This window comes from Podarcis gaigeae (genome assembly GCF_964106915.1).
Source record: "Podarcis gaigeae genome assembly, chromosome: 8".
NCBI lineage: Eukaryota > Metazoa > Chordata > Lepidosauria > Squamata > Lacertidae > Podarcis > Podarcis gaigeae.
In genome coordinates this window covers 34349029-34363217 of record NC_139684.1, presented here as the reverse complement: position 1 = coordinate 34363217, position 14189 = coordinate 34349029, and the positions used below count along the sequence as shown (strand labels likewise).

Here is a 14189-nt window from a genome sequence, read left to right as displayed (position 1 = left end):
CTCACTTTTACTACAAGGAGACTTAACACAGCTACCCTGCTGGAAAATCTTCCTCCAGCTATGAATGATGGTCTAGCAGAGGCTAAACTTGTGACTTACCGGGATGGCAAAAATAGGGAACTGTCACACATCCAGCTGTGCTTGCCTTGCTGGGCCAAATTGTACAACTTCCTTTTTTACCTGGGCTTTTGACAACGGAGACACATGTATTTAAGGGTCCACCTTTTTCTTGTAGCTACAGTTTGTTCTGAACTGTTTTTAATGTGGGGTGTTTTTTTTTAAGTTGCTGTAACCCGCTCTGGGCCCTTATGGTGAAAGGTGGGTAAGAACTGAAAACAATAGCAACAGCATAGGAATAACTGCCTTCTAGTAGAATCACTCCATCAAGCTCAGTATCATCTGTGATTACTGGCAGCAGCTCTCCAACCCTACCTGGAAAAAGTACTTGGAATCTTCTGAATGCAAGCAAGATGCTCTATGCCTAAACTACAGCCCTTCCAATGTGGTGCCCTCCAGATGCTGTTGAACCACATCTCCCACCACCATTGGCCATGCTGGCTGAGGTTGATGGGAGTTGGGAGCCCAACCACATGTGGAAGATGCCATGATGGTTATCCCTGCTCCAGATTTTTTTGGATTTCAACTCACGTACAAACATGGATCAGGCCAGTGGGTCATCTAGTCCAGCATCCTGTTTCCATCATAGCCAACTTTCTGCGTGCGGAGCAGATGTTCTGCTTCACCCACTGAAATTCCTTAATAGCCCTACTCTGGTTAATAGCCCTACTCTGAACCAAGGGGGCAGGAGGCAGGGGAGGAAAGGCAAATTCTAGGTAGACCCACCCGGAATAATACATACCAAATTGCTCCCATTTCCAAGGTTGCTTATTTTGGTTGGCAACTGCAATTTACAGATGCAGCAACACAGCACTCCTCTTGCACAACCCAAATTTTACATATTTATGTTTCCACAGTCTCTCTCTCTCTCTCCTTTGCCTTTTCATTTCGTCTTTTTTTTTGGTGTGGTCCCTTTAGGGTTTTGTTTTATTTTACTTTTAAAGTCTTAAGGAAAAGCCTACGCAACACTATTTAAATGAAGGCTGTGCGCGTAGGTAATGCCATTAATAATGCAGGCTTTGATTTCCGACCAGTCTCTTGTCTAACTTAGATGTTCAAGGAGAAAACTGGGTTTCTGCCACATTGGCAATGATAACAAGAGTTCTGAAGCTTACCAGGACGATAGAATAAGCATATCAACCTTTTCATCAAAATTGCTTCCCATGGGGAAAGCTGTCACTATGACCCTTGCGCAGCTCATCGCAAAGACAGAAAGCTGCAGAGACCGATCTTGAACGTTCTTTGGCGTGCTATGAACCAAGCATGCAACTGATGCTCCTGCTGTCATGGGCAGGTTTAGGAACATTTTTTTAATCCATTGTATAAAACCAAGGGACTCACAGGGCTGCTGGCAGACACCAGCATCCTTGGGCAGCTACCAAGGGCACAAAATCCCAGCAGAGCTCAGTGTTCTCACCTGCCCTCCAGCTTACCTACCCATCTCCTGGATTTGGGTATACTAAGTGGAAGGGCAGGGGGGCATCAGGAAGCTGATGTTTTTACCCTACCACAAAGCCCCATGGTGACCCTGAGTTGGAGCATTGTCAAAGCGTACCCCCATTGCTACATGTAGCTAGCCACCTGTACCTGCCTTTGGGTACCCACTGCATGAGGGAGGCTGGTGACTCCCAGAACAGAAGAGTTTGATCTGTTAGGGTACTGCCCATCAACTTCCTTGTCCTTACAGAATTCAGCAAGGAGGAAGATGTGACAAAACTAGAATAAGTTGGCTCTGCCTCCACATAGCACTGTAAATGCATGGTGTGAATGTGACCTGTGACACCACTTAAAACAGTCATGGGTTTCCCCCAGAGCTGTAGTTTCCTAAGGATTCTGAGAGTTGTTAGGAGGCCCTTAGTCCCCTCACAGAGCTACAGTTCCCTGGGAAGGAGGACTGATTGTAACAAATAAAATAAATAATACATTTAATTGGTTTGGAGCAGAATCTGATGAGGATTTAATTGGGGATAGTTTAATTAAAGACAAACTGATATAAGGTGTCCTGCAAACTAACTGAGGAATTTCCCAGGATGCAAAATTGGCAGGCTTGATTTAAAATTCTAAATTTACATCTTTGCACTTAAGTTAGTATATGCACGTTCATGGTTCTGGGCCTATGACCCAAGTCTTCCAAGTCTCTAGAGGTGCCACTTTCTCCCATTGATTTAAGTGGAACTACTTTGGCTAGATTGTGTCCTTCACCTCAGAGCCAGAGCAGATTCCTCCAGCACCCCAAGGTGTCTAGACAAAAGGCACCTTTGCTATCGAATGACTGAAACATCAAAAGCATATCAGGGCAAGAATAGAATGTGCCCATGCCTCTTGCTTGTCTGGATGAGGGACAGAGAGGTGTATGTGAGCATATGTAGAAACTACTGTACAAAGGTAAAATTTACATTAGCAGCCCCGCCCATCCTTGCTTCTGGCCCCACCCACCGTTGGTACGCGGCCCCTGGAACATTTGCCGGAATGGAATGTGGCCCTTGGTTTTAAAAAAGGTTCTCAACACTTATAATGGAAATCCATGAAAGTCCTCCATTAGCAATGCGTCTTCAACTTGTAGAAATTAAAAGCACCATTCAATCTACATCCATATACACATGAATAGACTGATAGATATAGATTAGATATAGATACAAAACCTTTCTTAATGCAATGCTATGAACTGTGGGTACACTAAGACCTTTTCATTGGCTATAGGACTAGCTGCATTCCAAGATCTGACTTACAGAACAAGAAAAACCTGAACATTTGCAGACCTTTTTTAAAAAATATATTATTATTTTTTCCAAAGCAGGATGGAGTGGGAAGGAAAAGTTTCCACGTAAAATGAACAGCTGGTCTCCAGGTCATCTATACAGGAGAGGTGCTGCTCCAGGTTAATTTTCAGCAGCCTTCATGGTTTTTATTATTATTATTATTTGCTTTTAACTCACAGACTAATTGTGGTTCCATAAAATGAAATGGAAAAAAAACCCACTGTGAAGGGGAGACTGACTCTCCTCCAAATAAATGACATTTTTCTCTTTTCCTTCCACAGGAGAGGGGAAAAAAGAGTTGACTGGTGCTCGTGCTTTGAGGTCTGGATATGATTGAGATGAAACATCTGTTAAAGCGGGGGGAGAGAATGTGAAGAGAAGCAAAAACTTGCCTCCCCCCACTAAAAATACATCTTTCTCCCCTCCTCCTCAGCAAACTTAAAACATGTGATGAAATTCAACTTTTAAAATATAACCCCGAAGCTACTTGAAAACTATAAAAGTCGCCTCAGAATCTGAGGCAAGTCAGAAATTCCACTGTTCACGCTGGGCTTTTATGAAGAGCAGACTTTAAGAGAGGGTGGGGGGGAAGGCTGTAATCTGTCTAGGTAACAAAGGCTACTTGTTCTGCCTGTGGAGCAAAAACTTTGGGTTTCTGCGGCTATTCCAAGCAGAAGTCGAGCCGAAAGCACACAATAGGCCCCTGGCTGCTCTCGCACTTTCAATCTGGGACAGCAAGCTGACCAAGGCAAGGTCCTCCCCCCATTTTTCTCTCTCTCCCTTCGCTTCCTCCTGCAATTGCTGCTGCCTATGTCTGTGCTTGGGTGTTTGTTATAGATTTGCCAAGACAATGGGGTTGTTGTGTCTGAAAACATTCGTCCATCCATCTCCCCACCCCCACCCTGCCCCAAGGGGCTTCCAGAATTTAACAAACTTTATGAAAAGATAGCTTGGAAATTCCATTTCCTCGGGTGATTCTCCCTAACTGGGATACTTGCTTTCGAGCCAGAAGAGAGAAGGGAGGGACTGTTACACACAACACGGGGGGCGGGGCGGGGACGGCTTGGCTCAGACATACAGTACCATTGCCCCTGAACTTTCAAAGAAAAAGCAATGGGTTGTGGAGGCGATAACTGCACCTTTGTGAAGATAGGGCATTCGGAATCAAGGGACATCCTGTTGTGTTCTATGGAGCTGAAAGGCTGTGGAATCAGAACCACGGTTTTTGGACATTTTTCAAGGAAACCTGAAGTTTCTCAGGAGGCTACAAGAGGTTCCACCATGAAAAACATTAGCCATGCCTTCCCAGAAGGACAGCCTGTCTACTGCTGCTTGTCTTTCCATCACAATGCAGAACTACAGGCTTATTGGGTGCATTCCATATAAAAAGATTCAGCAACCCATTTTGGCCTCTCCCAGTTTCTCACTGTTCCTATTTCAAATTCAGTCCCCTTCCACATCAGTTTGAGATATACGTATATATATTTTTAAGAAACAATCCTCATCAGCATTTTAGTGCAGATTTCTCTCAATATACGCATCTTTCACAAAGCAATTTCCCCCTAAAATATAAAGCGCATTTGTAAGTCATTATCACTAATTCATGCATTTCAATGTACACTTTACCATAGCATATGCATTACTGGACAAGTTACTTGGCTGGAGAACTGCACTGCAAAAGCTGGGGAAATGTGAAAATTTCAGAGGGTGGTTGTGTTCGTGTTGTGTTGTTGTTCGGTTGTGTTGCTTCAGAAAGGACAAATTAGGTAGGTTTGTTTTTAAATGTGAACCGAATCAAATTTCTCAGACATCCCTACATTCCAGCGTGCAGTCAGTTTATCCAGGGCAACATGATTAAGATCAACATCCCTGGCCAATATCCATTGTGAACTGTGAGTCTTCCTGGGGATAGCATTCCACAAAAAGGATGCCGCAACAGAGACAGCCCTCTTCCCAGTCACCATCCACCTCGCTTACTTACTTTCTTTCTGTTGTTATTATTATTCTTACTAATATTGTGTTCAGTCCTTGAGAACCTTCCATATTAAACAATGCAAGATGAAAAGCTTGTGAAGTTTTTTTTGGCAAAGCGAGAAGGATCAACCAAGCCAACGTCTGGAGTCCCTGAAGCATTCTACGCTACCACACAACTCTCCATGTGAACTCGAGCTCGGTTTCGCTTACTAAATGAACAGCTAGGAACAGAGGAAACTGCCTTACACTGAGGCAGACAACAGGTGAATCTCAGCACTGTTGACACTGACTAAAAGCTGCTTTCCATGGTTTCGGGCAGCTGTCTTTTCTCATCCCTACCTGGAAACACCAGGGATTGAACCCAGGAGCTCTGGCACGCAATGCATGTGCTCTACCTTTGAGCTATGGCCCCAACTGGCATACTTTCAATTTTTTCATTATTGCTCCCCTCTTTCCCACCTGCTCTCTTTCTTTGTAGGGGTTTGAGAGAAGGGGTGGGTGGGAGGATCTTTTGTGGGAATTCTGTGGTCCTCCCAACTCCCAGTCATTTATCAGGGAGTATGGGTGGTGGGTGGCGCTGTGGTCTAAACCACTGAGCCTCTTGGGCTTGCCAATCAGAAGGTCGGCGGTTCGAATCCCCATGACAGGGTGAGCTCCTGTTGCTCAGTCCCAGCTCCTGCCAACCTAGCAGTTCGAAAGCACGCCCCAAAAAAGTGCAAGTACATAAATAGCTACCGCTCCAGCGGAGAGGTAAACGGCGTTTCCGTGTGCTGCTCTGGTTTTGGTGTTCCGTTGTGCCAGAAGCGGCTCAGTCATGCTGGTCACATGACCCAGAAAAAACTGTCTGCGGACAAACACTGGCTCCCTCGGCCTGTAAAGCGAGATGAGCACCATAACCCCAGAGTTGTCTGCAACTGGACTTAACTGTCAGGGGTCCTTTACCTTTTTTATGGGTGTTTTAACCCAACAACACTGGTCGAAGCCCCCACTTCTGGCTTAAACTCTGTTGGGACAGCATGATGTTCTGGGAGAAAGGCAGCAGGAGAGAGAAGGCATCCATAACCAAAACCATAGCAACTTTGTTATAAACCGTTCATAACAAAAATCGCACTTTCTTGACCATGACTCAAAAATGGGTACTGCTTTCAACAGCACAGGCTAGAATTTTGATTCACTTTGCACAATATAAGTTATAAACAAGACCGTGCTAAACGCCACAGGGTGCACAGGGAGGAGGATCAAGCAATAATCATTACTGGGCAATTAAAAGGAGAAAGGGGATTTTTGTTCCTCAAGCAGAATGAATTAAACCACTGACGTTCGCCTTGTTTCCAAAGAGGCTGGGTTCAAAACACATCACTGTCTTGAGCCCTTGCTGTAGTCACTGTTCACCCGCTGTGGTTGACCTTGAGCAGAGTTAGTCTCTCCCTCTCTCTCTGCTCGACACATTCAGCAACAGGCAGCCTTCTTTACCAATTCAGACAGTTTGTCCAATTGCCCAACAACTGCCTACTCTGACTGGCAGTGGCTCTCCAGGGTCCCAAGCGGGACTTCTCAAATGCTAAGAGAGTGTGTGTGTGTGTGTGTGTGTGTGTGTGTGTGTGTAAGTGTAATACCTATATGCAGCTATATCATTCTATTTCAGAATAAAAACAATAAAAACCAACATAAAAATATTAAAATTGGAAACCATCAACTATCAATTATGGGATGGCCCTGCAGAGGCAATTCCCCTTCCCAAGGAACTCTGAGATTTGTTGTCCTTTGAGGGGAATAGGGAACCCCTTTCAACTCTCAGCACCTTTGACAAACTACAGTTCCTAGGATTATTTGGAGGAAGGCATGACTGTTTAAAGTGGCATGATAATGCTCCAAATGCATGATGCAGAAGTGGCCCGAGTCACTGTCAGATGGCGGTGAAACACTTTCAGCCTGACATTTTTTGAAGGAGGAGGGGGGGAAATCCAGCAGGCCAAATCATTTTGAAGCAGCAGCTTGGGAGATTTAAATTACCAAGGGAATGGTTCGAACTCTCTTATACACACAAGGGTATACCTTCCTTGCCACTCCCACCCCGTAGAGCGCATGACAACACAAGACTTTCCTCTCATCTGCTGGTGAACAACCAACCTGCTTCTTACAATTTCCTGGATCGTTATACAACCACAGGAAGCCGTCTGCTAAGCCCTACCAGTCTCGTGTTTCTTTGGCGATTTTCATCCTGCCAGCCAAGCTAAACAGTTTCAACTTGGCACCCAGCTGTAGCTCCAACAGCAGCAGCAGCAGCAGCAGCAGCCCAATCCTGGCCAACCCGTTGTTTCATGGTACCTTTCCCATTTGCCAGCTTAACAGTTTCCAGCTCAGGTGGCGCTTGGGTCCTTTTGGCACGTATAAAACATCACTTGGGTTTAGGGGAACCTCAGGCCCACATGCCCAACAAAGCAGCCTCTGCTTTTTCATCTGGCTCCCTGCAGTCCCCACCCCCCAATCAATGGCCCCTGGAAATCTGGCTTGAACTCATCTGGCCTCAAGCCCAATCTCTGTGGGCTGCATCAGCCAAGTTTGGGGTTCCACAGGAGGCTGGCAGGTCCAGGATGAAGGGGGATTCCAGCCAGAGGCCAAGGCAACGTGTGAGAAAGAAAGGGAGGGAGGACATTCCACAGAACAACTTGCTTCCGTGAAGTTGCTCTGTGCGACTTCCAAAAACAGATGCCAGCAGAGGAAAGGTGGCACATACAGCAACGTGAGGATATGCATCAGAGGGCACATACGTACAATGCATTATGCATATGTACAGATCTGGGTAGGACTACGAGAGGCTGCAGGTGAGGGGATGTGACCTTGTTGGAAGCAAGAAAAGGTTTTCAGGGCTCCTGCCAGTAGGCTGGTGGTGAGAGCCCAGAAGAGGCGAGGCACAGGGATCTGACCAGCTGCTCAATGAGATGATTTGCTGAAAAGCTGACTTGGATAGCATGGTTTTTATAAGCCCTGGAGAGCTGCTGCTAGTCTGTGTAGATCAGCCTTTCTCAACCTTGGGTCTCCATGTGTTGTTGGACTACAACTCCCATCATCCCTAGCCACTGCTCCTGCCAGCTAGGGATGATGGGAGTTGTAGGCCAACAACATCTGGGGACCCAAGGTTGGGAACGGCTGGTGCAGACAGTACTGATCTAGATGGACCAATGGTTCAGTATAAGGCAGCTCCCTCTATCCCTACCTATTAATCGAGAGCCCTCCTTTCCTAGGCTTTTCCATTTCTCTCTCACTTTGTCCCTCTCTCCTGCCTTCCTACTGGTCCCCTTCACAATTGTCCTGTCTCCCATTTCATCCCGTTCCTCTCTGGCTACTTCCTCCTGGCTTTCTACTCCTGCATCTGGCCATCTCAGGCCATCTTCCTATTTCCCAGGAGATCCCACAGCCACCCATGGATGATGTCACTTCCAGGTGCCAGGAAGGGGTTCCATCTTGGTGCAAGTCTGGGGATGTTCTCAGGCTACATGCTGCAGAGACTGGGTCACTGTGCACAGGAGGATTTCAGCATGTATAAGCTGCCACACCAGCTGAAATGTCCTTTGCATTTACAGCTTCCCATTCTGAGCAGCTGCCAAAAGAGATTTATTTACTTTTGAAGAAGAGCAAGATGGTCAACTGAATCCACCAGTGGCCAATATTAATCTCTAGTTTTTATTTATTTTTATTTTTTGCTTAACTTCAGCATGCCCTGTGTGAAAAATTCATTTGTCCCAGATTTAGAGGGACTTGGGAAGCCAATAAATCAAAGGCAGGCACAGGCTGAAATGGGCAACATTGGTCAACAGTTTCTGCCTGCCTGCCTGCCGCTTGGTAAACAGAAGCGCTCCAGTTGTGTCCTAGCCTCTTGTCAAGCATCAACACTGAGTCAACAACCCGCTCTTGTGGCTTAAGGCTTTTGATGTTTACTTTGTTCTTTCCACAGTTCAAAAGAAAAGCACTAATGCACCAGTCCTCTTACCAAATACTATCTTAATCCAAGAATACAGAGCCTTTTGCTGTTGACCAGTTAAGTCTGTTAAGAAGAAAAGGATTTGATCAAGCTTTACATAACAACCCAGAAGTCAAATCCAGCTTCTTTTTTGGACCGGATCAGACGGCTCTTTTCATCTTTGCTGCTCAGATGGCTTGTTAATAACAAAGGGGTGAAGGGAGGGGTGGTAATGACACTGACAATGTGGAAACAAAAGCAAGGGATTCAATTATTTTCCTGTTTATTGCTTTGCCTTTTGGTCCCAACTTCAGTACAATCAATGCTATGAAGGTTCTCAAAGCTGGGAAGCTGCAAATTCAATCAACCGCTATTTGTTTTAGTATGAGTGTTGGGGCTTTGGCACAGATCAGTGACATCAGACCAAGAAAAGGCTACACGGTACTATTCTACTGACATGTGCCACAGTGCTACCAGGAAAGCATCACAGACCATTGGTTCGCAAGAGAAGGAAAGTGAAGAGAAGGAAAGTAATGGACCTGGGGGGCTGTGACTAAAGCTCATCCTTGATACGGGACTAGGCACCAGCGGCAGGAAGCTGAAATCTGAGTCCCAGAAGGAATAGAACAGGCGTTGTTGGATAGAGCACTGGGACAGATGCACAGGTAGGTCAATCCTCTTTTAAAGCCATCCAAGTTGTTAGCCATCACTACAACTTGTGGCAGCAAACTCCACAATTTTAGTATGTGCTGTGTGAAGCACTTCCATTTGTCTGTCCTGAATCTTCCAACATCCAGCTTCATTGAAAGCCCATAAGTTCCAGCGTTATGAGAGAGTAGGGGGGATTTTTCCTCTTTTCCAGTTCCTCCACACCCCTGCACACACCCCTCCACCACCTCTTCTCCAAACTAAAATGACCCAAATGTTGTAACCTCCCATCAGCCATAACAACACAAGAAGAGCCTGCTAGATCAGGCCAATGACCCATCTAGTCCAGCATCTTGTTCTCCCAGCAGCCAACCAGTTGCCTATGGAAGCCTGCAAGCACAACCTGAGCACAAGAGCACCCTCTCCTTCTGTGGCTTCCATCAACTGGTATTCAGAAGCATTTCTGCCTCCAAGAGTGCAGGAAGAGCTAGCCTTATCTTCTGTGAATTTGTCTAATTCTCTTCTAATGACATCCTCCAATTTGGTAACCCTTACCTCTTGTGGGAGTGATGCTGGTAGATTATTCCTTGCTGGAATAACTGTGGGTGGGCTTGTGGAATATCAAAGCACTACTTCATAGAGGAACCAATTCAAACAGAAAGAACAAGGAAGCCACAAGAAAGGAACCATCTACTTGCCTTGCAACTGCAAGGGAATCCAGCGAGGGAAAACACTTCTCTGCATGAAAAGGCCACAGCGTTCAACAGTGTCCGTCAAACTTCTTGTACATAAGCAATACCAAGAAAAGGTGTTCCATTGCCTAACAGAGAAGATTGCTGCCAATCTAGTTTGAGGATAACAGGTGCTGAGTATTATGTTAGACTTAAGGGGTTTTTTCACTGCGCCTTCTATGATGCCACTGCTCAAGGCCATACAGTGATTTAGATATTCAAGGCTGGCGTTTCATACCATAAAGGTGCATGGAAATTTGCACCGCAGTGTTGTTCCATATACCCCTTTTAACAGGCTTCTTTCTGCTTGTAATCACCCCCTCTTATAGGAAACTCAGGTGCTGAGTGCTGACAGCTTTTTAGCCCAATTGGGCAGTTGATAAACAGGAGGGAGGTATCAGTACATTCGGGAGAAGCTTTAGGATTGCAGGAAGTGCAAAAAAACCCCAACAAAACCACAACACATTTTAAAAACCAAACCAAAGAAAAGAAAAGAAAAGAAAAGAAAAGAAAAGAAAAGAAAAAGAAACCCTGCCAAAATTGTGTCAAACCATCTGCATGCTCAACCACCACAAAAGGTACGCTGGGATGTTTCTCTTTAGGGTGTAGTTTTTTGTTTTTGTTTTTTGTTTGCTTGTTTTACAAAATGGGGGGGGGGATAGCAAAATTCCTTGATAGGATAAAATGACTGCTGGAACCTTGACCTGGAACAATCCTTCTGAGGAAGATACTCAGCAACATTTTTGTTGTTGTTACAATTTGTTCTTACTGTTGACTATAGACACATCCGCACCATAAATTTAAAGCACTATGATACCATTTTAACAAAGGACCCTGGGAACCGTAGTCTGCTAAGAGTGCTGAGAGTTAGTAGGACACTCTTATTCCCTTCACAGAGCTCCAGTTTCCAGAGTTCCCTGACAAAAGGGACTGGCTGTTAAATTAAGATTACCAGATTTTTCTTTCGATGAATCCAGGGACACTTTTCAACTTGGATGGATACAAAATGGATTTTGCACGGGGACTGGTTTGTAAATCTGGGGACTGTCCCCAGGAAACGGGGACGTCTGGTAACCTTATGTTAAATCACTCTCAGGGCTGTTGCTCTGAGAGGCAGATTGGGGCCTCCTAACAACTCTTAATGCCCTTAATAGACTACAGCTTCCAGAATTCTTTGGGAGAAGCCACAACCATTAAAGTTTTATAATAGTGCGTTAGACTTATGGTTGCGGGTGTGACCTACATCTTTGATCAGACATATTCCAGTGGTTCTTACAAGAAGCAAAAACTCCAGGCCTCAGGACTCTTGAGGGGACTCTCTGCAATTAAGGCCACACAAACCTTTCACTGGCTGACCAAGGAAACTTCAGGAGGATGCCTATACACACATCTCTTGAATGTGCACAGAACAAGTCTCCTTTGCTTTTTCTTAAAACGTAATCATAGTAATTTATATATTTTAAAAAGGTACCTTCCAGGTGAAAGTGTTCATTTTCAATTGCCTCCCTGTAAACTTCACCAGTTGCATCCTGTAAAAAAAGTAAATAAAACAACAAAGGGGAGCTATTAGCAGGTGTACGAATATGCAAGATGGTTATTCTTTTAAGTTGCACAACAATTTTTCTAGATTACATTGATCTGGAAATATGTGCCAAAATTGCATCCGAGCAGATGGAGCACACATCCAGCTCGGTACAATTCTGGACACTGCTCTGCAGTTCACCAACTGGTCCTGAGTCCATTCAAAACTGCACCATACATTAAAGCATATGGATTCCCACCAGACAATCCTGGGAACTGTAATTTGTTAACGGTGATGGGAATTGTAGTTCTGTTAGAAGTAAACTACAGTTCCTAGGATCCTTTTGGGGGGAGGTGGGTAGCAGGATGCTTCAAATATGCTTTAGATGTATGGAACAGATGTGACCCCAGATAATGCATGTTACCCATAAACACCAGATGTCATTCCAGGCCCTTGACTAACTTGCATAGATGTCATCCTAAAGGTCTATAACAAACATGGCATCTTTTGTGCAACTGTTATTATTAATAACAATAATAATTTCATTTATGAATCACTTTCAATAAGGCACCCCAAAGTAATTTACAATAAAAACATATATAAAACAGCTCCATGTATAATAACAGTTTTTAAAAATGCATTCATAAAACCAAACACACGGTTTAAAATGACAACACCACACACAAAAGGTTGTGGAATTCCCTCCCCACAGTGAAGCATTCTAGCACATGAGTAGGCAAAATAAGTCCTGGGGGCCGGATCCAGCCCAATCACCTTCTAAATTCAGCCCGCGGACGGTCCAGGAATCAGCGTGTTTTTACATGACTAGAATGTGCGTTTTTATTTAAAATGCACCTCAGGGTTATTTGTGGGGCATAGGAATTCGTTCATTCCCCCCCCCAAAAAAATAATATATAGTCCAGCCCCCTACAAGGTCTGAGGGACAGTGGACCAGCCCCCTGCTGAAAAGGTTTGCTGAACCCTGATCTAGCACCTTCATTATACAGCTTTCATTGAATGCTAAAGACAGAGCACTTTACCCTGGCCTTTGATACTTGAGACGTAGGCCCCATCCAAGCCATCCATTTAAAGCAGTATCATACCACTTTAGACAGCCATGGCTTCCTCCAAAGAATCTTGGGAAGTGTAGTTTGTTAAGGGGGCTGGGAGTTGTTATGAGTGTCTCAATTCCTCTCAAGGAGCTACAGATCCCAGAATTCCCTGTGAAGAGGAATTTTTTTAACCACTCTGAAAATTGTAGCTCTGCAAGGGGAATAAGGGTCCCTCAACAACTCATGGCACCATTAACAAACTACAGCTCCCAGGATTCTTTGGGAGAAGCTGTGACTGTTTAAGTTGGCATCATAGTGCTTTAAATGTATAGTATGAATGTGGCTAAAGGATATATATGGATTGTGGCTAATGCTATATACGCACAAGGGTGCTGAGAGTTGTAAGCAGACCTCTACCCTACTCACAGAGCTGAAATTCCCAGAGTTCCCTGGGAAGATTTACTGTTAAACCACTTCCCATGATTTGGGGAAAGCAATTAACTGTTTAAAGTGGTAAGATACAGCTTTAAATGCATAGTGCAGATGTGGTCTCATTACTTCACACTCTGGATTTCTACAAACACACCCAGCATGAAGAACCATGCTAATTAAAACCACTGTTTATAGTATACTATTATAAGACTCAATTCGAAATAGTAATATTAATGCAAACAGCCCATCTGAATTTCTCCATACAACTAATATGCCAATTTAAGCAATATGTTTTTAACCATCACATGGTTTTTATGTACTTTTTAAAAAAACAAAACCACAGAGCTCTTGCTTATCACTTTTTGCATTGCTTTAAGTTCACGTAGGTAGCAAGCTCATATTTTTTGACAATTCAGACTTTTTGTATTTATTTATTTCCACCCTTCCCCCCCCCCCCCATTCTCAGATGATTTTTTTATAACCACAACTTCCAAGCAGTGGTTTGACTGACTTTGCAAGAGCAGCAATGCATGTATATTAGTGGCCCACTAACTGAATACCCTCCCCGCTAAAAAGACCGTGGCAGCCTTTGTAAATTTCAGTGACACAGCTAGACAGCTAGAAGTCATCAGCTGTCAATTAAATTTGCTCCTTCATGCCAGTCTGATTATGGCATGCATTATCTCTGATAGACAGACATTTATTTAATAGGGCTGTGCGGGCAGCCAGACAATATATGCTACTATTATGCTAAGAACCATAAGGAGGAAATGTTTATTTATTAATGGAGGAGGAAGCTGCACGGGCCCATATGCTGCCATTGATAAATTAACCCGGCACCCTCTTTATGAAGATGCACCGAGGCCCGGATCCAGAGGGAAACAAGTTGCACTAAGGTTCCATCAAAACTAATGGGGCTTAGGCTGCAGTGCTATTCGCCTGGGAATGATAAGCCCCTGTGAACTCACTGATTTACTTCTGAATAGACATGTA

At 44.4% G+C, this 14189-nt stretch overlaps 1 protein-coding gene across 4 annotated transcripts in view; it reads right to left on the bottom strand.

Annotated features, from left to right (window-relative positions):
* NKD1 (NKD inhibitor of WNT signaling pathway 1) overlaps positions 1-14189 on the bottom strand; it is a 122474-nt gene that overhangs the window by 40672 nt on the left and 67613 nt on the right. For 3 of the 4 annotated variants that reach the window (XM_083750524.1, XM_083750525.1, XM_083750523.1), the window contains one exon: positions 11662-11719. In XM_083750524.1, the coding sequence (XP_083606650.1) occupies positions 11662-11719 (58 nt within the window). Of the gene's footprint in view, positions 1-11661; positions 11720-12752; positions 12824-14189 lie in introns of those variants that run through there. The other variant, XM_083750526.1, reaches the window with a different exon arrangement.